The sequence below is a fragment of the Adiantum capillus-veneris genome, chromosome 22 (assembly GCF_014529385.1).
Source record: "Adiantum capillus-veneris isolate H3 chromosome 22, ASM1452938v2, whole genome shotgun sequence".
Lineage (NCBI taxonomy): Eukaryota > Viridiplantae > Streptophyta > Polypodiopsida > Polypodiales > Pteridaceae > Adiantum > Adiantum capillus-veneris.
Window position 1 is genome coordinate 24,325,350 of NC_140952.1, and position 23,540 is coordinate 24,348,889.

Consider the following 23,540-nt stretch of genomic DNA (forward strand, 5'->3'; position numbering starts at 1 on the left):
TGGGCTCTCACCAAGGATTACCAGTGTCTTATTCATCAAGTGGTTACAGGGGAAGCCTCTTCATCGCATGGTGCCCCTGTTTTGAGCACTCCTAGTCCTGGTTATGCTGTGCCACCTCATGTGCCTATTGCAGATGAGGATGTGTCAATGGGCACCAGTGCTTGAGTCTCTTTTTCTTGTTTCCTCACCCACTGTATATATTGCACAAAATGCATAGTTCTTTCAATTGCATTTCATATAATGTGCGGGGGTTATGCAACCACGATAAGTGGCGACTTACCTGGCACTATATGCATACATGTAAGGCGGACATAGTTGTTCTTCAAGAGAATAACCAACACCATTTTGTCGGACAAATTTCCTATTTTGCAGGATCGGCTGGTTTTTCTGGAGTGCTTATGCTCGTTTGGCATGAGCTCTTCCCGACTTTGGTCTTCAATGACCCGGATGGGAGATGGATGGTTGTCCAATGTATTGTTAATGGGGAAGTATTTGAATTCGGAGGATTATATGCATACACAGCGTCTGTTGCTCGAGCACGGTTGTGGAGTGCAGTCTTCTCGTATTCTTGGCATTCAAATGCTTTTCTTTGTGGGGATTTTAATAACGCTCGATAAAGAGAACGCCGTAAATCAAGCATTTGTGCAGAAGCAAGGGGACGATCCCATGCTTGTCTTTACACTGGTAACATATGTGAATTGCCTGTGGTGCTATCATACACATCAAGAGTATTGTTAAAATCACCACAAAGGAGAGCATTAGAGGTCCATGGATAAGAACAAAATCTCGCCATAGGGTAGCCCTTTGCTCAAAAACTATATATGCATATAAACCTCCAATTTCACTGTAGGGGTCATCCCAACTTGGGCGCCTTAGGTGTGACCCTCTTCGTATGTAATGTCTATTAAGGCCAAAAAATCCTACATGATAACTCCTCTTTTCATTGTATGCAATCATGCAATGGCCCACACTCATTCGATCACTACCGGCACTCTCATTGACCGAGCACTGGAGATCCAAACGGCCACGATTGAGGAGAGGGGCTCCATAGCATCGACCGCTCTTCCACGTCAGCCTATCCCCGCATTTTCCGTCGAAAATTCCGGACTGCCACGTCAGCCCATCTTCCACGTTTTACGTACCTGTCCAGCCAGGGTGAGAGTGTCCGGGCATGCCACGTACAAGTTTGTGACATACCCCCTCCTTGAAAGCATTGTAATCGCCCTCGATTACGCCTGCAAAACAGACAGAGGCCATAAACTATCTTAGCAGACACTCACTGTTAGTACTGACGCACTAGGAACAACACATCTAGCACATGTACCAATTGACAGTCACATCACTGGACATCACAGGACATCACATGACAAATCACATTCAAAATTCTTTCGAATCTCAGACCATGATTAATCGGCAAAGTTTTTAGCAATCATATCTAGATCCAGTCGGGACCTCTCAGATGCCCGATTAACTAATCCTTATTACAATCATGTCTATAGAGATTTATCAGACCGAAATGTTGTAATCATTTCGTGTTACAACATTTCGTGTATTAGATCCTGCACTTAAACAAGTCAAGTACAAATCAGTATCATATTGTCGGGAATTCCAAATCTTAAAGTCATTACAACAGAATACTGTCAGTCCACAGTATCCCTGAAATCCAATAAGGACATCAGTGACTTTATTACCAAAAATCTAGGCAATCTGTTGACAAAGGAGAGGAGTGACTCCCCTCTTATGCAACCCAGCTGCACCAAATTCCGCCCATGTTGAAATCGGGGTTCTATCGGAGTAAACTATGCTAAACTGAATGCTTCAAGGTAAAGATTCACAATCTAAGGAGTATTTGCCAGGTCCTCCTCCATCCACTTCGCATCCAATGCAGAATAGTTCTTGAATTTAACCAAGAACCGCCTTATCGATTTACTTTATCTTTCTATCTTTATGTGCCAATATCCTTGCTTTCCTCCACTTCGGGCTGCTCATCTGGCTCCCCATCATCGGGCACATCGCCTTTAAAAGGTTTCAAGAGACTAACATGAAAGGCATTGTGAATTCTCCGAGTATCGGGCAGCTTCAGTCTAAAGGAGACATCATTAATCTTTTCGATTATTTGGAAAGGTCCATAGTATCTCATGCTAAGCTTTGGAAAAAGCCGCTCCTTTTCCTTTTTCTTTCTCAGGCGTGCCTTCTCAAAATGTAAGAGCACCCAATCGTTCTCCTTTGATTTCAAATCGCGACCATGTCGATCTGCTGCCTTCTTAAGTCTTTCTCTAAAGCCTCCCGGACCAAGTCCAAGTTTTTCGTGAATTGGTCGGCTTAAAAAATCTTATCTTTCCAGCTAAGGAAGGGTGGAACCTTCGTAGAAAATTCAATAATCTCAAATGGCGTCTTCCCCATTAAAGAGTGGATTGTGTTTTTGTAGGCAAATTCCACCAAGGGCAAAATACTTTTCCCATGTAGTCTTCTGATCCAAAGAAGAAGACTTCAACAAATCTAGTACGACTGAATTTGCAATCTCAGATTGCCCATCTGTCTGTGGGTGGAAAGATGACGAGAACTGCAACCGTGTCCCAATGTTCTCCCAAATAGCCTTCCACAACAAACTCGTGAAACGGGGATCTCTGTCAGAGACAATTGTCTCACGCATGCCATGTAATCTGAATATCTGGGCAATGAACAGTCTCGCTAAATGATCTGGCTTGACTGTTTTCTTTACTGGAATGAAATGAGCTTGCTTGCTAAATCTGTCAAAAACAGTCCAGATACCATTGTGCCCACTCTGTGTCTTCGGGAGATCAAAAATGAAATCCATTGCAATACTTTCCCAGGGGCGGATGGGAATGGGTAAAGGCTGTAACAATCCGTGCGCTTTATGCCTATCAAACTTGACCTTCTGGCATACCAAGAAACTACGTACAAAATCGTCCACGTCCTTCTTGAGTCTCGGCCAAAAGAAGTATCGCTCCACACCTTTCAAGGTGGTATCAATGCCGCGGTGACCCGTAAATGGTGGACAGTGGCATTTGGTTACAACCTTTCCCCTCAACGGTTGTGTAACGCACAACATCGTTTTCTTCATCAAGTAGCCATCCCGAATGGAATATCCGGCTACTACCTCCCCATTCTGTATTTGATTGAATACATCTAAAAAATCTGTATCTGTGGCACACTGATCGATTATGTCCTCGAAGCTTCTATGGTGTATCGCGGATATAGCCAGAACCAACGGCTTCCGGGATAAAGCATCTGCCACCAAGTTCTTCTGTCTATGCACATGGGCAATCTGGAAGTGAAACTGTGACAAGATGTTTGCCCACCGCATCGGCTTTTCCGAAGTTGCTTCTGAGACAAGAAGTAGCATAAACTCTGATGGTCAGTGACGACCGTAAAATCGGCTCCGAGTAGGTAATGTCGCCACCACTGAGTAAGAGCATGGATAACCGCCAAAAGCTCTTTCTCATGTATCTGTGCTGTCAATTCCGGCCTTGAAAACAATCGGCTCTCATACTGAATCAAACGTCTGTTTAACCTATTGGAACATCAAAACGACCTTGATTTTCATTCTAAAACCTTCCAACATTGCACAACAAGCATTCTAGATCAAAAATTAAAGTAACATACACTAAAATTTATTTTTCTTATTTTTAAAAGAGACTCAAAAATCGGAGATCTTACATTAATAATGAACTTGGTTGGAACAAACTTACATAGTTTAATCAACCTATTTACAATCACCCATATCGAGTCATGTCCTCGTACGATGATAGGTAGACCTACAAGACAAGCCATAAAGATACTGCCCTTATTGAGATTAGGTAGCTTTATAAGCTATCAAATGCATGAATTTGCATGTTGTTGTTGCAGATATGCCGTTGTTAAACACTAGTGCCCACTTCTTGCATTAAGACCGCACCCAGACTACGACCACAAGCATCACAATATACTTCGAATGACTTTTGCAAATCCGGCAAAGTCAAAACTGGTCCTGTAGTCAATTTCTCTTTCAAAGTCTGAAAGGTAGTCACCTCTGTGGGTCCCCACGAGAAAGGGACTCCTTTCTGTGTCAAAGATATGCAAAGGGGAAAGCAACCTTTGCAAACTTTTTAATGAACCACCGGTAGTATGAACATAAGCCCAAGAATCTTCTAAGTTCATGGACATTCTTCAAATCGGGTCAATCACGAATAGTCTCAATCTTGGCCGGGTCCATCTGTACTCCTGCTATTGACACGATGTGTCCCAAACAGTGTATGTCTGGTACGAAAAATTCACTCTTCTTGGCATTCTTCACCAACTTGTGATCTCGCAATGCCTGAAAGACCTATATCAGATGATGTCTATGTTCTGCCTCTTCCTTGGAGAAGACAGTAATGATCTGTACTCTTTGAAAACCCTGTCCATCATTCGGTTAAAAGTCGCTGGAGCATTGGTAAGGCCAAAAGGCATCACCAAAAATTTATATAAACCGAAGGTCGTCCGAAGAGCTATCTTGTAGACATCTCCCGGCACGATTCGGAATTGATGATATCCACTTTTCAAATCGATCTTGCTGAAACAAGAGGATCTCTGTAGTCTATCAAGAATATCATCGATCCATGGAATCAGAAATGTGTTCTTGATGGTGATTTTATTGAGAGATCTATAATCAATGCACATTCTCCAAGATCCGTCTTTCTTCAAAACCAACAATACCGGAGAGCAGGAAGGTGAAGTACTCGGCTGGATAAGACCCTTTTCCAAGAGGTCTTTCACATGGTTCATAATCTCTTCATTCTGGGCTCGGTTTACACGGTAAGGTGCCTAGTTCGATGGTGTTCTTCCAGGTATCAGATCAATAGTATGATCCTTAGGACAAGCTGGTGGCAACTCGCCTGGCAGGCCCTCTGAAAAGCAATCGACATGAGTGTGGAGAAAATCCTGGCGTTCTTTATCAAGGTCAAAACATATTCGACCTTCAATCATCATTCAGTTATTTCTAGAAAATCGAGTAAAGAAACTGAATTTCATCAAGTACAATCTCTTTGCCCTTCATTTGTCAAAGTCGCTTTCTCAACCCGATAGTCAACCACGGCATTGTTCTTATGGTACCAAGGGATTTTGAGGAGGACGTCACAACCTCCCAAGGGCATTACGTAGAAGTCCTCGTGTCCTAAACACCCCTCACATTGCAAACGAAGTTTGCCAATGATTGGTGTAATGGCATCATCCCATCCGGGTGCCACTAGAACTACCTCCGCCTGTGGCCTCAACCTGTCAGGCGTAATTCCAAATCGAGCCGCCAATTCAATTGAAAAGAAGTTGGCCATGGCTCCTTCATCAAAGAAAACGAGGGCTTCGTGATCTTTCACTTTGCCCTAAGTGCAACAAAGTTTGTACTTTTGTTCATCTGATTCAGTTCGGGCCCCACGCAATGCGGTATTAGTTCTATTTTCATCTGTCTTTTCTGCCACATTCCTCTGCTACTCTAGAACTCTCTAGTTTGTCTTCAGTCTGTTCTTGCTGTGCCTTTTTGGGGCACTTTGCGGAGATGTGCCCATGTTCCCTGCATCCAAAACATTTCCCCTCTTTGAGATAGATAACCCTTTCCCTAAGAGTTTGTCAGGGATGTGTATCTTTCTTTTCTTTGTTCTGGGAACTCTTCTCTTTCTACTTTCTTTGTGAGAGGTCTGTTGGGTTCTCTGAGTCAAGATCTCGTCAGTGGGGTAAGTCAATTTTTTTGAATGTATCGCAAAACCCCGTTTCACATGACCCATCAATTCTTCAAAAGAATTCAACTTCTGTTCCAAGAGAGAGAGAGAGAGAGAGACACTCTAAAACAAAAAAAATACAAGAAACCCTAAAAACAGCAAGAAAGGTTTGTGAAACCTTAAAAAACAACAAAACACAGATTTGAAACGCTAAAAAAGAGTGAAAAAACCCTAAAAGACAGCAAGAAACAGTGACAAAATCCTAAAAAACAGTGACAACCCTAGAAAAAGCAAATAAATAGTGGCGAAACCCTAAATACAGCCAAGAAGCAATTTTGAAACCCTAAAAACAGCAGAGAAGAAGTGACGAAACCGTAAAAACACTAAGAGACCCATGAGAGAGAGAGAAAGAGAGAGAGAGAGGGGGAGAGGGGGGGAAAGAGTGGAGCGCGATTTGATTTCTGTGAGGTCGCAGCAAAGCCCGGTTGAAGCTTACCTTTGCTCCTCGCAGCAGCTCCTCGGGTCCTAGTCCACCATTATCTCCACGCAAGGCTGCTTCATCCAAGACTTGCAAGCGGAGGGAATCATAGATCCGATCCGCCATACCCTCTTGCTAGGTTTGCGGCATCAACACACCTTGGCCAGCGCATTTCGATCGTGTTTTACTTATGTTTTTTTTATTCTACTTAAAAATGGCTCTTCATTTTGTAAGAGGCTATTCATACAACTTCATGTATGAACTGTACTTGTCCATGATCAACCATGTGAAGTGTATGTTTGATGACATTCAATCAATCCCCTAATTTTGAAATTTGTATTATCTCCTATAAAGACGAAAGTTTGTAAGGGATTAGACCATAGTAACAAGGAACGGGCGGAACGTGGACCTCCCGTTCCCGGAACGCGTTCCCAAGCCCGGCACCTCCTCGAAACAGGAACGGGACCGGAACGTCGTTCCCTTCCCAGGCATAACCGGAACGGGGTCCGTAATGGCCGGAACGGCAAATCCGGAATGCCAAAGTTTTAAAAAATGACAATTTGGGGCACGTCTTTTGAGCTTCTGGGGGGGGGGGGGGGTGTTATTTACATCCTCTCCTATATAAAGAAGGGCTTTAAACCCTCTCTCTCTCAAGCTCTCTACCTCACCCTCCCTCAAGGCTCTCTCTCCCTCTCCCTCTCCGTTTCCCTCAAGGCTACAGTTCTGGCCTCCGTTCCCGTTCCGCCACCCCGAGAGCCCCCCGTTCCGGAAACGTCTAGGAGCCCCCCGTTCCCGTTCCGTGTAACTATGGATTAGACACTGCCGTGGCAAGCAATGTGAGGCTGTAGGTAAGACCTTCTCGAATGTGAAGCCCCGATTTTGTAACCACTTCAAGAGGTTATTGTGTAAACCATAAACCCAAGGCTATTTAGAGTAAACCAAAAACTCTACGGTTTGGGAGTAAACCATAAACTCCACATGATGGTAGCTATAATGACCTGCACCCTATGTGTGTAAGGGGAGGTTCTTTCTGGTAGCTCCAGGTTATGCGTATATAAAACCCTTGGTTGTGAGAAAACCTAACACTCACGGTTTATGAGTATACCAAAAACTCATGGTTCAGAGTAGACCTAAAACTCTGTGAATCATGAAAGTGATAACTTTAGTTGTAGGGGGCGTTCTAATGACAATTAAGCCAAGTTTCGCTAAAGGGGGTGACTGTTGGGGTCACACCAACTTGGGCGCCTTAGGTGTGACACTCTTTGTATGTAATGCCTATTAAGGCCAAAAAATCCTAATGATAATCCCTCTTTTCATTGTGTGAAATCGTGCAACCTTATCCCCTCTCTCTCTTGTTCTCTTCTGTTGGACGCCCTTCCTCTCATAGCTCTACTGCGCTACCATTCACCATAGCCGCTTTTCCCACAATCTGACCATTAAGCCATGGAAGAACGGAGCCAACATGCACATCCCGGCCGAGGAACCTAAAAAACCCTAAGGAGCAGCAGTACCACCAACTTATGGACTAGGGACCTGAAGATATTAAAATAAAGCAAGACCTACACGCACACACCGCGCACATACACATAATTTCTTGGCGTTAAAAGTGGTGACAAGGCAGCTATATGGATGCCCCGCAATTTGCGCTGACATGCTGACATGATAGGTGTATGGAATTCCATGTTTCACGTTGGTGGGTGATGATGTGGCAGGCTGTACGAAATTCCTTGAAATTGCATTGGTTGCTTTTGGGAGGCTAGATGCTTTTGAGTTTGAAGCTTTTCATAGGCCAAGGGCCACTCCCTGTCTCATGTGTCGTGCATCTCTTTCAGTTCAGTGTTATTTGAAGTGCTTAAAGTTGTTCAATCTGTTCTTTTCCGTTGGCACGTGAACCCGTCCCCATGACAGTGGTATCAGAGCTTCACGCTGATACCCGTCCTACCAAAGAGTAGACAGAGAAAGATGGCACTCCCAAGTTTTAGGGGGGATCTAATCTTCGTTTCCCGATCCCGGACTCATTAGGCACAGCCACCCTTACTTCATCGCGCATCGGGTGCGCTCCAGTCTTCATCGCTCTATCTTACAAGGCATAAGCCATAAAGATCACTTGCAAGAGAAGGATCAAAGATTTTTCAAGCCACCGTTTTTTTCAGAGGCAGTGCCATGCAATGGTGGAAGTCTATAGCTACCAAGCTGCACACTCCAAGGACTTGGCAAGATTTCAAGAAAATTTTTGCCCTAAGTTACATGCCTGCTAACATCTTCCTTCGGAGTGCAACTTCTGACAGAGTCAGGTATTCTAAAATCCTTGCCACAGAAACCCTAGCAGATTACGACTTGAAATTGAATTGATAACCTTGGAGATCTAGTGTGATTGGTATATCTTGGGGCTACCGTCATCGCCACAGGAACACTGTCTGTCAAGACTTGTTTCGACTATTTAAGAGCTTATGGACCACGCTATAGTCAGCTACAAATTTATGGAAGAAATCTAACCCAAGTTTTGGTGCAGGTTTCAGGATGGAAAGAAAGTCGTCTTTTCGAGCTCAAAAGATGTCGAGATTGCTTTTTAAATTTCAATTTTGTTTGAGAGCTTGTTTGGTGATCTGTTTTTAACTTGTCTTTGTGCCGATTTGAATTGTTTGACTCTAGTTTTAATACTGGTTTCAATGCTTGGTGATTTTACTCCTGGGTGGAGTAGTGAGAAATGTTGTTTTGGTATTGTCTTAACCTCGGAACGACGCAGACGGGATGTCTGGAGAGCGTTTCGTTGTATGCTGGAAAACCTCCGAACAACGCAGATGAGATGTCTGGGGAGTGTTTGGTTGTATGGTTGAACCTCCAAACGATGCAAGTTGCGGTCAGGGGGGCGTTTGGTTGTAACAGCCTGTATATGTCCTTGCCCGTACCTTTTTAGCTTATGCGGGAGGAGTGATGAGGGAGTCGTTGAACGGCTCATGGCGGACTTGGATGGTTATTTTGCGGGGGGAGTGTTCATTGGCGACTTAATGTTTCTATGTCTTGTATAATGCATATGTGAGGAATTGTGTTGCATTGTGATGTGCCAATCACTGAATACTCCTTATTGGATGAGATTTATTTGAGAAACCAACGACCTAGGATATCAAGAGCTCCAATCTTGAATGACACTACTATTAGATGAGATTTTTTTGAGAAATCAACAACCAGGATATCAAGAGCTCCAATCTGGAATGAGAAAATTGATTGTCCCTCGGAATGGCCCGCGGAAATTTTTGAGCTAATTGTAATTGTTTTATAGATATGCTATAATTGCAGGCGATTACTTTCTTTCAAGAAAGGGGGGATGTCACAAACTGTTGACGTGCGAAGCCATTGAAGAACGGGGCCAACATGCACATTCTGGCTAAGGAACCTAAACTCTAAGAAGCAACAGTAGCAGCAGAAGTTCCCACCAACTTATGAGACCCCTTCCGATGGGGCCAAGTGCCTAGGGACCTAAAGATATTAAAATAAAGCAGGATCTACACATACACACACACATAGTATTTCTTCGCGTAAAAAATTGCTGATGTGGCAACTGTGCGGATGCTCCGCAATTTGCGCTGACATGCTGACGTGGCAAGTGTACGAAATTCCGTGTTTCACTCTGATGGGTGATGACGTGGCAAGTTGTACGGAATTCCTTGAAATTGCGCTTGCTGCTTTTGGGAGGCCAGATGCTTTTGAGTTTGAAGCTTTTCATGTAACTTCTTTTCATAGGCAAGGGCCTTATTCTCTAGCATGCTTCCGCGTGAAGGTGCAGAGAATGGAGTACCGACGATGTGCTGAGTTCAAGAAATATAAAGAAATACCGAAAGGGGCGCCAGCGTTTGGGGCCAATGCTCTCTCGGGGTGGAACTCCGCCACTCCCTCTCTCAGGTGTCATGGATCTCTTTCAGTTCAGTGTTATTTGAAATGCTTGAAGTTGTTCAGGTCTGTTCTTTTCTGTTGGCACGTGGTGCCCAACCTCGTGACACATTGCCAATGACCCCTCGGGTCATTGCTCACTAGAAGTGGTTGAAGCTCATGCCGAACCCTCATCATTACTCCGGAGTAATCCTGCAAACTACTATATCAGACCTACATATATTTACATAGTGCCAACTTAGTTGCCATTTATCAAGGTTACATAACCCATGCACAATATACGAGATGCATCTAATGCGGTCATGCATGAGAGATCATATGTACAATGTAAAAAGAACAGGAGGAAGTATGTAGACGTGCCCATGTGCACGTCTTCTTCCACCACATTTGTGCAAGAGTCAATCCATTGATTCATTGCAAAACAGATTTCCGCAGAATTCAAATGCGGGGTAGAAGCCTCACCAATGAGTACATCTTTATAAGAATACATCGCTTTTCCCAATGCGTCAATCTATGTGCGATTATTGTTACATGGAAGTTGCTTGAACGATGCAATCTTATTTGCATTTACAGGTGGAACATAATTACGTGAGGAGGGTGGAGTGCGAATCTTCACTGTCTTTTTAGGCACCACCAAGCACTAGAATCACTAGACCCCACATTTTTACCCTTCACATCATTGCCATTACCTGGAGTTGCAGACTGTGAAGGCTTGGCTTTCCCTTTTTCCACATTGGGAGTTACATTAACAACTGAGCCTCCATTTTACTTAGCCTCACTAGGAGGTTTACCTTTAGAGACAGGAACAGGTGACGGGAGTGTTGGAGGACGCTGCAAAACAGGTTCAGGGCATTCAGATTGCATGTGCCCAAATTTACCACATCGGATACATGAATTTGCAAACTTGCCCCATTTAAGCCTAAATGGGCAAACATGGGCCCCCAAATCAAACATGATGCCTTCTCGTGTTGGTTTATCTGTGTCCCATAGAATACAAAATCTGTTGGTATTCGCATCCAGTTTCGGAGGACAAATCACCTTCCCAAATTGTGCAGCCAACAATAGTAGAAAATGTCTCCATGTGTGGGGGAAGTCCACCTACACTAGGCATTTATGACCATAAGACTTTGATAATCCTTTGTCACTGCCCACGGTAGAACATGAGTCATTTGCGTGCCAAAGAATAATGGAGACATTTTCAACGACAAGTTTTTGGCTTCAATATCCGCCAAGACAACTTCATAAAATCCACGAGCACCAAAATAAACACCCCGGACAGCCTAGCATTTGAGAAGAAAATCGACCCATTGCCCAACATCCTACGCAGTAGGCATTTTCCCCGGAAAAAACAAGATGACTGCATTCATAGCATATTGCGCAACCAGGTCCATGAGTTCCTGCATAGGAATATGTACTACGAGAACAAGAGGTAGACCATTCCAGACTTTCAGAGCCTCCTCAAAGTCCTCATACAAAGAAGCTTTGATATCTTAGAAGTGCCCTCCGAAAAACTTCCTGTGGCTTTCTAATGCTTAAACACACACAAGGAGCAAACACCTACAGAAACAAGCACATTCAGAATCTAGAATCATGTAACTTTGTACAGAAACCACAAAAATATGTACATCAATCCAGAACGGGCTGACATTAGACTGCACCTTCCACTAGTCTATCCAAAAACATTGTGACCACACTGTGCTAAAAATCTGTAATGAAGTTGATGAAGATGAAGCATCCACCGATCAGCGACAAGAGCCGAACAATCTTGCTGAAAACTGACTATGCTGCCTCCGACTCGTGTCACTTCCAAGAGCTGCAGGCTTCACGTCTTGTAGGCTGCTCTGCCAAAAAGCAGCAGGCCCGTGCAGAGAATGAAATACGTATAGGTCTGGTTCGTGCTCAGGCAGAGCTCACGTAGGGCATAAACTTCGCGAGCAGACAACTGCCACGCTGAAGGCTGGGTGCGCAGAGCATCAGCTCGCGTAGGGGCAGGTCACAGAGGTTTGCACAGGTCGCGCACACACCCACCATGCAGGGCTTACTCTCTTGCTCGATCACACTCTCTCACACCTCACACACACACATGGTTTTTATTGTAGGGATTTACTCTCTTACTGGCAGGAAACCCCACAACAGTTTACACCCCCTACTACACACCTCACAAGCTTCACGTCAGCTTAGCCTTTGTGTGCACGCACAGACATTCATGGAAAAGTGCGACTACTTTAAGTGCTATTGTAGTGTTGTTAGGGCCAAATGATAGTGGAAAAACTGTCTTGTCATCCAATCAATTGGAAATTATCATGTGAAATGGTTATGATAATCATGTTATCACAAAAAAGCTACCACCAAAAGTAACTGTCAAATGCAAGAAACTTAATTGCAAGTAATACAACTTGGATGTAACCGAATTAGATTGTTTACCATGATCATTTGCTTTGTGAGGTTGTCAGCCAGTGCCAAAAAGCACCTCTTTGCATAAAACCAGGTTTCTGAATCAAGCTTTCTACTGATGGGATCTAAACTCTTTATGATTCGGCTGATTCCAAACTCAAAGTTTTGCTTGGCACAATAGAGTGTTCCAATCACCAAGTTCACAATGCAAAGGTGCAAGCATTGTTTTTCTGGATCCTGCCACATCAAGCATTTTAGACAGCCCCCTTGAGAAGTTTTGAGAGGTTGAGGAAGCATAAGAGCACCTCATAATGAGCCCTTTCCTCTTCCTTCTCTATCTTCCTCATCAACTCTTCTGCTTCTTCATTCTGCAATTAAAACTAAAAAGTATGTTTACACAATCAATATAAGCAGTTGAGAAGCTTTGCAGTGATGCTTTAAGATGTATTTTGGATGCAGACAACATGGTGTCTGGGACACAACCATATTTAGCTGGCCCTAGGCCGATGCTTCCCATGTAGCAAACATATTTTTAAGTGAGGACTGCTGATTGGCAGTCTCCAGGAGTATGTGAAGGTTAAAATATTGAATAAGATAATAGAAAAAAGATGATCCTTTAGGAGTAAGGTCTCAATATTAACCTGTGTTACCTTATGGACCAGAGCGGGCAAGCTTAAAGCCCCTCGCCTTCACCACTAGGCCAACTCCCCTTGACCTGAATAGCTCATCTTGAACAAAATGATGGCACCATTCCCACATGGACAACATTTTATATATCACCAAATGATGTCGTGGCACTGCTGCTGGCAGTATGGACAAGACTGTAAGCACCGTCGCTGATGTGGCAGACTGAATGGACGGGACTGTATGGATGTGACAGAATCAATAAAGAAAGAAATACTGCATGGGCCGCCTACCTTAAGGGCCAACTTGTGTTGAGGGAACCACGCCTCTCTTGTTTTTTACGAAGTGTTGTTCAAAGTAAAGTGTTTGTAATTTAGGTTTGTTTTGAAGTCTTTTTAGTTCTTCACTGTTTGTTAAGAATTGCCAGGCGGTTTGAGTGATATCAGAGCTCAGCTCTTCTCTTGTCCTTACAAGAAGAGTGATCATTTCAACAGGATAGAAGCTGTGACAAATAGAGGACAATGTGAAGAATCCAAGTCAACCGACCAAAAAAGTTTATGATCCAAATTAGTGATAACAGAATATATGATACTAGATGCAATGCTTGATATGATTAATTGATTGTAGTGTTTGTGTTGAAGTACTTAATCCTAATGCTCATGACTCGCTCATGCAAATTCCTTGCGATTTGCTTAATATAAGTGTTAGTTGTGATGAGCTATGGGTATTGAGCAAGGTGACTCCCTTTGTCTTCTATAGGTTGACCACTGAAAGCCCCGGATCTTTGGTAGACTCGGCTCTGGACTCTCATGTGTCTCTGTCAAAAGGATGAGGTCGCGTCCTCTCATAACCTCCTCAAGCCTCTCTGGATGTGTCCATAGATCCCCGTTGTAGTTCCAAACCGCGAGGTGGATCTCCTCATGTGTCCCATAGGCCACGAGTCCCTACACGATGGTCTTGCCATCAATGATGACCCTACCATCTCGGTATACAGCCTTCTTCCCTTCTTTACGAGCTTTCTTGACTCTAGGCATGCATGCTCGGCTCTTGTCCTGTTGCATGTTTGTCACGTCGTCGTCAAGGTAGATAGGAGGCCCTTCTAGCCCTCTTAGGATAACCCTCTTTTGGATGAAGGATGTTCAACACTCCTCGGAGGTGAATTGGAGGATGGGGGCTCTTTTCTATGTGTCTTTGCCAGCTCTCCAAGCTTTGGAAAAGGGTAGCTCCTCGTCTTATTTGGAGAAGGGTAGCTCCTCGAGCTTCATTCATAGGGCTTTAGCATCGCTCTCGGGTGTGGGACCCCTCTTCTTTGATGCAGTGACTTGTACATTGAGGCGGCGGGCTTGTCGCATCTTCTCGTCCTCAATGGTTGTATGTATGATGAGCGCCTTATCTATTTGGGCTTCTGCTCTCGCCTCCTTTTTAATATTCTTCTTGATTACTTCAGCCCATCCTTCCTTGGTGGCCTCCAATTTGTTGTCAATGCTTGCCGTGAGAGCCTTGGTAATTTCCTCCTTGCGGGCTTCCTTGGCTGCCGCTTTGATCTCTCCTTGTTCGGGGGTGAGGAATGTGATAGACACACAGAGGAGGTCGATTTGCTCCTTAAGCTCTTCCTTTTCATTCATCCATTCTTCTTTCTCCTTCTCCCTCTTCTTCTCCCACTTCTCCTTCTCCTTCTTCCATGCTTCCTTCTCCTTGGTCAATCCTTCGACCTCTTTCTCAAGCTTGTATAGCCGGTTGGTGAGGACGTTGAGGGTGTCCGCAATTGTAGCGTGGATAGTGTGTCGTGCTCTCTACAATAGGTGCTCCTTAGTGCAATGTGCGTGACATCTCACTCAAAACAGAATGAAAACACAAGAAACAACAGATAGCAGCAATTCAACACAGAGACACAGCAATAGACCAGAACATATGGACTCAACTATCTCAAAGGAAACCAATACACACTCTAGCGTGGTAGCACACTCAGCTCCAGCCCAGAATTCACGGGTACAATGGGGGTGTCGAGGCTCAGATGTGCAGGGATGGTGCAGATGTGTTGTGCGTATAGACTCACACCTCTAGACAACGACGCCTGACCATATATGAAGAAGATGATAATGATGACCCAACAACTACTACTCATATGTACTACCATAAAGAGCCACCAACGGCTCATAAATGTCAGCTATCTAAGTCTATCTCCAAACTGAGTGGTAGTGACCTGGCCATGATGTCCACTAGACCACCGTTCGTATCCCTGCCACGTGTCACTGCCCAGCCCAGAGAGTTCGTCCATTGTGAACCAGACCAAACCAACTGTACTAACTGTGTGTCCTGTGAAAGTGACACTGTAGCCTGCTACAGGTTGCCTGCCACAAGACCGCGCACCGTCTCGGTGAGAGGAATACTGAAAAACTGTGAAAGAAAACCACTAGGTACTACATCTGTACAATGGTGAGCTCCTGATTCTGTCATCCAAGAGATAGAGTTGTGGCCACTGCTGCACCCGAAGTATCAGACTCTGGAGGTGGAGAGCAAGAAACTGCAAGAAGACAGGTAGCTGAGGCAAAAGCAATTGCCATGGAAAGAGAGTTGGAGGTTTTACAGAAAAGCTTGGAGGAAAGGAATGGCCAAACGACTTCAATTGCCGCTGTTGCAGAGCAGTCTGTGATGCAGTATTTACGAGAATTGGTAGATGGAAGGGCAAGACTAGGATCAATCCGTGAGACAGTTTAGACCAATGCCTTATAGCAAGAACTTCATAAAAGAGAGGGCTCCCAAAAACATTTGAAAGATGAAGTAGAGAAGATGGAGGCGGAGATAACAATAGCAATTGCAAAGATGATCAACCGAAAAGATTCCGACCTTCAGAGTTCCTTGCAAGACCTTACCATGAAAAATGTTGAGCAACTTGTGAAGCATTTGAGTGTGAAAGATGAGGAGATTGTGCGGCAGACAGAAGAGCTACGACTACTTTCTGCTCAACTCAAGATGAAGGTCAGGGAGCTTGAAGTGCAGTTGGATAATCATTGAAGTGCACATCAGGATTTGAGGAAGAGAGTTCTTAAGCTTGAATTTTGGCTGCAACATGCACAAACCCAATCACGGAAGGTGCAAAGGACTGCGAAAAGAAAGGAAAAAGAGCTGAAGGATCTTCGAGCTCGGTTAGCATCCCAACCATCTGCTACCAAGCATAAAAGTGGGGCTAGGGGTGGGTAGGAGGGGCGAGGGGCGGGTAGCCCCCCGGGGAGCGACGGGTAGGGGGTGGGTAAGGGCGAGGAGGGAGGGGGTAGTGAGGGGAGATGGCACTTAAGCAGAGAGATATCATAATTAAGGAATTCATCAAGCTTGAAATCAACATTGTTTTTGTTGTATCCAGTCTTGAGGAGGCTTTGTGAAGAAAGTTTGCTAGACACAAAGGAGAGCTTTGTTCTGGTCGGAGAAGCAGACACCGATGAGGCTGATGTTGAAAGGGGGTGAACTCCTGTAGAGGAGATTTCTTTCCGCTTCTATGATTCTGCATAGGCTCACCAAATCCAAAGGCTACCACCAAGGGGCACGGGGAGTAGCTTCTGTGACCTTAAACCTTTGTGCTGGCTCAGGTGGCCTATTAGGTTTAGTTATTGTGGAAACATTGGAAGAGGGTGTACCTCCAGGCAAAGAGTGAATAGAGACTCCATAACAAGGCATAGATTTGGTAGCGTCGAACCACTCCAACAGATCCTCATATGACCCGTCAGGTGGAGTAGGCTGTTCCAATTCAAGGCTGGTTTCCAGGGACAAAGAACTATGTTGCAAGACGGGATCCATGCCTCCTACGCGAATGGGTTGCATCGAAGAGCCAGGAGTACGTATCCACATGGCATCATTTCCCCAATCATCAAGTGCTTTAGTGTGTCGCAGCCATGGTCTACCGATGAGCAAGGGAAATCCGCCCTCAACCTGGGGAAGACGAACCACAACAAAATCCAAGTTAAAAGTAAAGTCTTGTACCTGCAGAGGAGGGACCTTGTCTATTATTCCCATAGGGTAGACAATCCTCTGGTCTGCCAAAGTCACTATAAAGGGAGCGGGCCAGGTAGGCTGCAGACCCAATGCCAACATAGTGAATTCGGGCATCAAGTTGATACCCAACCCACCGTCCACTATGACACCAGAGAAGTCGCGCCCTAGAATAGACGCGGTGAGACGAGGACTCTTGTAATCAATGAGCGGAGCAGCGGGAAATGAAATCATGTAGGACTCTAAGGGCGGCACTGGTAGGTGCCCGCCACTAGACCCTGCACCAGGATACAGAGATTGAATGATGGAAAGAGTGTCACTTCGAAAATTTGCATCAAGTCGAAGCATGTCGTACAATGACACTTGCTGAAAGGTGGTTTTCAAGATAGTCTCTGCTATAAGCTTTTCTTTTTCTACCAGTGGTTTCTCTAGTACCTTGATCTTCTGTGGATTGGAAACTGCTTCCAAGAAAGCTTCGCACGACTTTCTTTGGCTTGCAGATTTGTAGTGGCCAACGAGGTGTTGTTGGCTACTATCTTGTACATCACTTCTTGCTGGATCTTCTCGAGTTCTTGTATCAGCCAGGTAGAGAGGCTGATCAGCAACTTCCTTTGGTTAGGGCGTGACACACAGACAGCCCGGGCCAAAGTGGCTTGGTAGGTCATCACTCTTCCTTGTTCACAAGGAGGGCTTGGGATCATAGACCCAGCACAATAGAGCAGAGCCCTTCTTGGGAAGTTCATCATCCGAGGACATCTTCCATGTGAGAAGCCCTGGAAGGAGTTCTTGCTACAGCGGCTTCGTGCTAGGGTGCCTCATGCAGGAGTCCCATTGCAACCTTCGACCAGATGGATCTTCACAGAGATGCGCAGAGTTGGTTTGAGCGAGAGACCGGAGGACCGCTTCGCTGTGGGTTTGCTTCGATCTCGGGAGCACTTGTGGTGAGGCCTGGAGCAATGGCAGCCTACTTGCATGGAGGAGTGCCTGCAACAACCCCTTGTTTGGAACCCCATGGTTAGCACTCAGAGAGGCCACCTGGTTGGTAGTCGGCCTCATGTTTCGTGGGGTCCCATGGCAGCGGGTCCAACACGCTCTCTAGGTGACTGGCTATAGTTTTTAGGCTTGTCAGAGGAGCTGCAGGGCTTTCAGTTTTATAGGGCATGAGAGGGGTGCAGAGCATGTGCGAGGACATCTCAGAGGCAGTACCAACTGAGTGGCTCACACCTCTCGAGTCAGCAGCGCCCAGATGGATGGGAGCCTTCATGCGACTGGAGGTTCTCATCTCAGTTCGGGCTTATTCAGAGACTGTTCCCTCCTTGTTTTTTGAGTTACAGGGTGAGGGACGCTTACACCGAGTTGCAGAAAAGGCCCCGCAGGTGGCTGAGTGCTGTTTTCAGAGGATACGAGTGGTGGGCATCTGTGGGAGGACTTGTGTCATCGACCCTGACGTAGCTGCTCTTGAGACTGGACATTGAAGACTATGGGCTTGGGAGTGCTGTCCACTAGCATGAGTACAGTAGGATCCTGGACCCAGGTGTCCCTTTCTTTCCGTACATTGTTCGACTAGGACGTCACAATCTGGCAGCACAGAGAGAGGCTCGCCCTGCTGCAGCACCTCATTGGCAGGAGGAGGGTCTCACAACTGAGTTCTTGGCAGCTTTTTGAGAGAGGTTGTGGGACTCCAGATAGCCGAGGCGAGTCACTTTGTTTCAGTGGCTGGTCGCACACAGAGCTACAACAGTTGGGAGCTGGCTTGTGCATAGTGGTCTCTCGGCCGCATACGCAGCTTGTGACAATCTTGTGGAGAGTTAGCGCCACTCTCTTTGGGACTGTCCCTTGGCACAGCAGGTGTGGCTTCGTGTTCTTCGGCTGATGCCTGCTCTCTCCACGGCTCGGCAGTACACTTGGGGGGCAGCTGCTTGGTCCACTCTAACGGACCCGACACTTCAGCTTGAGCTATCTTCCACCAGCAGGATGATAGTGATGTAGGGGGGGGGGGGGGAGGGGGGGCGACCTACACTCCAGCTTGCCACAGAGCTTATGTAACAGACTTGGACACTCCTAGTCAAGAATCAATCGCGGCAGCACCTAAATAACCACTTCAAAACAGTTCACAGTTCACCATAGATTTACACTGGCCCGACGGAGTTCCGTGCCTAGAGATATTGGCCCCAAAGACTGGCGCCCCTTTCGGTTTCTTTTTGTATTAATCAGTGTTCAAGTACAAGAGCGGTTGGGTCTCACTCTCAGACTCTACGTCCATATGCTCTGCAGAGTGGAGCCCAATCCACCTATTTATTTACAAGGGTTGCCAAAAGAAGAGCCCCAAAAGCTTAAAGTCAAAAGCCCAAAAATAGAGCAAAGCCTCTTTCTTTCACAAGCTCTCTTGAGCTTATCCAATTAAAGCAAAAGATTCTCTCTCTCATCCTTGGCGTAAAAACAACAAAAAATTTGCCATAAAAGCAAACCTAGCCTCCGTAATTTCCACAACGTTTTGCGGGCTGCCACGTCAACACAGCGTACGAAAATCTGCCACGTCAACCATCAGCAAGGTTAGGGTTAGGCTAGGACAGAATTAGGGTTTGCAGGTTTTAGGGTTAGGATTTCCAAACTTAGGGTTTCTGCAGACGGGTAGCCACGTCACCACTTTGTGACATACCTCCCTCTTGAAAGCATTGTAATCGCCCTTGATTATGCTTGCAAAACAGACAAAGACTATAAACCGTCTTAGCAGACACTGATTGTTAGTACCTACGTACTAGGAACACATATCTAGCACATGTACCAATCGACAGTCACATCACACGACATCACAGGCATCACATGCCATTCAACATTCATTCGGATCTTAGATCATGATTTATCGGCAATGTAGCTAGCAATCGCATCAAGATCCAGTCGGGACCTCATCGATGTCCAATTCACTAACCCCTATTGCAACCATGTCTATTCGAGATCAAGTAGACCAAAATGCTGCAGTCATTTCGTCTATCAGTTCCTGCACTTAAAAAAGAAGTCAAGAACAAATCAGTATCATATTCAGGAATCCCATTTCATAAAGTCATACAGCAGAATACTGTCAACTGTCAGTATCCCTAAGCTCAAAGAGACATCAGTGACTCTAGTATCAAAATCGAGGCATCTGTTGACAAAGGAGCGAAGTCACTCCCCTCTTGTGTATCCCACTGCACCAGATCTCCGGCCAAGCTGAATTCTGGGTTCCATTCGGAGTAGACTATGCTAAACCAAAAGCCTCGAGGTAAAGTTTCACATTCTGAGGAGTATCTGCTAGGTCCTCTTCCTCCATCCACTTCGCATCCAATGCAGGATAGTTCTTGAACTTAACCAAGAACCGCCTTTGGACTTTACCTTTATTCTTCGTATCCTTGTGTGCCAAAATCTCTTCAGTAACAAGGATCTCCTCGTTTTCTTCCACTTTGGGTTGCTCATCAGGCTCCCCATCATCACGCCCATCACCTTTGAAAGGTTTCAAGAGACTCACATGAAATGCATTGTGAATCCTCCAAGTGTCAGGCAGTTTCGGTCGGAAGGAGACATCATTTATCTTTTCAGAGATCTAGAAAGGTCCGTAGTATCGCATACTAAGCTTTGGAAAAAGCCTCTCCTTTCCTTTTTTCTTTCTCAGGCGTGCCTTCTCAAAACGTAAGAGAACCCAATCTTCCTCCTTCAATTTCAAGTCGCGACGATGGCGACCGCTACCTTTTTCTGTCGTTCTTGAGATTTTTGCAAAGCCTCGCGAACCTTGGCAAAAGCCGTATGTAAGTCTCGCATATATTCATCTGCTTCAAAAAATCTTATCTTTCATGCTTAAGAAGGGTGGAACCTTCCTAGCACCTTCAACAATCTCAAATGGCGCCTTCCCCGTCGAAGAGTGTAGCGTGTAATTGTAGGCAAATTCCACCAAAGGTAGGTACTTTTCCCATTGCGTCTTCTAATCCGAGATATATGACTTCAATAAATCTAAAACAACTGAATTGGCAATCTCAGATTGCCCATCAGTCTGCAGGTGGAACGATGACGAGAATTGCAACCGCGTGCCAATGTTCTCCCAAATTGCCTTCCAAAACAAACTCGTAAATCTGGGGTCCCTGTCGGAGACAATCGTCTCAGACATGCCATGTAATCTGAAGATTTGGGCCACAAACAATCTCGCTAAGTGATCCGGCTTGACTGTTTTCTTCATTGGAATGAAATGAGCCTGTTTGCTAAATCTGTCAATAATAGTTCAGATTCCATCGTGACCACTCTGTGTTCTCGGGAGATCAAAAATGAAATCCATTGCAATACTTTCCCAAGGGCGGGTGGGTATGGGTAAAGGCCGTAACAATCCCTGTGCTTTATGCCTGTCAAACTTGACCTTCTGGCATACTAAGCAACTACGCACAAACTCTTCCACATCCTTCTTGAGTCTCGGCCAAAAGAAGTATCTCTCTACCCCTTTCATGGTGGTAGCAATGCTGCGGTGACCCGTAAAAGGTGGACAGTGGCATTCAATCATAACCTTTTTCCTCAACGGCTGTGTAACGCACAACATGGTTTTTCTCATCAAGTAGCCATCCCGAATGGAATATCCCGCTATTGTCTCCCCATCCCGTATCTGTGTGAAAACGTCTGCAAAATCTGTATCTGTGGGATACTGGTCGACCATATCCTCAAAGCTCCTATGATGTATTGCAGAAATAGCCAGAACCAACGGCTTCCAAGACAAAGCATCTGCGACCACATTCTTTTGTCCCTGCACATGGACAATCTAGAAGTGAAACTGTGACAAGATGTTCGCCCATCGCATCTGCTTTTCCGAAAGTTGCTTTTGTGACAAGAAGTAGCGCAAACTCTGATGGTCTGTAAAGATAGTAAAATCCGCTCTCAGTAGGTAATGCTGCCACTGAGTAAGAGCATGGATAACCGCAAAAATCTCTTTCTCATAAATCTGTGCTGTCATTTCCGGCCTTGAGAACAATCGGCTCTCGTAAGCAATGACATGGCCTTCTTGCATTAAGACCGCACCCAGACTACGACCACAAGCATCACATATACTTCAAATGACTTCTGCAAGTCCGGCAAAGTCAAAACTGGTCCCGTAGTCAATTTCTCTTTCAATGTCTGAAAGGCAGTCACCTCTATGGGTCCCCACGAGAAAGGGACTCCTTTCTGTGTCATGATTTGCAAAGGGGAAGCAACCTCTGCAAACTTTCGAATGAACCGCCTGATCCATTTGCACTTGCGCTGCTGAGACAACGTGTCCCAAAAAGTATATCTCTGGTAGGAAAAATTCACTTTGCTTTGCATTAATCACTAACTTGTGATCTCATTATGCCTGAAAGACCTGAAGCAGATGATCTCTGTGTTCTGCCTCATTCTTGGAGAAAACAATGATATTGTCAAAGAAAGTGCCAACAAATAGCCTGTACTCTTGAAAAATCCTATCCATCATCCGGTTGAATGTCGCAGGAGCATTGTATAAGCCAAAAGGCATCACCAAAAACTCAAATAACTCAAAAGTCGTCCGAAAAGCTGTCTTGTAGACGTCTCCCGGTGCGATTCTGATTTGATGATATCCACTCTTCAAATCAATCCTGCTAAAGCACGAGGATCCCTATAATCTGTCGAGTATATCGTCGATCCTAGGAACCGGAAAATCTGTTCTTGATGGTGATTTTGTTGAGCTCTAAAATCGATGCACATTCTCCAAGATCCGTCTTTCTTCGAAACCAACAACACTGGAGAGCAATACAGTGAAGTAATAGGTTGGACAAGACCCTTTTCCAAGAGGTCTTTCACTTGGTTCATAATCTGTTCATTCTGTGCTCGGCTCACACGGTAAGGTGGCCGGTTCGGTGGTGTACTTCCAGGTATCAGATCAATGGTATGATCTTCAGGACGAGCAGGTGGTAACTTGCCTGGTAGGCCCTTTGAGAAGCAATCGGCGTGAGAGTGGAGAAAATTTTGGCGTTCTTTATCAAGTTTAGACATATTTTTCCTATCCTTATCACTTAATTCTTTCATAAAGATTGAGTAAACAAACAGACTGGATTTCATTAATTCAGAAATGGCCAAAGCTGATACAATAGGGACAGACACGCCCTTCAGTTTAATGTCAAGTACAATGGTTCTGCCCTTCTCTGTAGTCAATGTCGCTTTCCTCGCCCGATAATCGACCACGGCGTTGTTCTTGTGGTACTAGGGAATTCCCAAGAGAACATCACAACCTTCCAAAGGCATTATGTAAAACCCAAATACCCCTGACAATGCAACCGAAATTTGCCAATGACAGGTGTAATGACTACGTCCTTGCCGGGTGCCGCTAGAACAGCCTCCGCAAGTGGTCCCATCCGATCGGGACTGATCTTGAGCCGCGCCGCCAATTCTGGTGAAATGAAGTTGGCCTTGGCTCCTCCATCAAAGAAGATCAGGGCCTCTTGGTCTTTCACTTTGCCCCAAGCTCGGCAAAGTTTTGT

At 45.2% G+C, this 23,540-nt stretch overlaps 1 protein-coding gene and 1 pseudogene across 3 annotated transcripts in view; one reads left to right on the forward strand and one right to left on the reverse strand.

Annotated features, from left to right (window-relative positions):
- The window catches only part of LOC147429045 (uncharacterized), a 207,264-nt gene that overhangs the window by 41,086 nt on the left and 142,638 nt on the right, over positions 1-23,540 (reverse strand). For all 3 annotated transcript variants that reach the window (XM_086495518.1, XM_086495517.1, XM_086495516.1), the window contains 2 exons: positions 12,759-12,821; positions 12,484-12,690 (listed from right to left, as the gene is read on the reverse strand). In XM_086495518.1, the coding sequence (XP_086351644.1) occupies positions 12,484-12,690; positions 12,759-12,821 (270 nt within the window). The remainder of the gene's footprint in view (positions 1-12,483; positions 12,691-12,758; positions 12,822-23,540) is intronic.
- LOC147429046 (nuclear envelope-associated protein 2-like) lies at positions 14,245-16,539 on the forward strand (annotated as a pseudogene).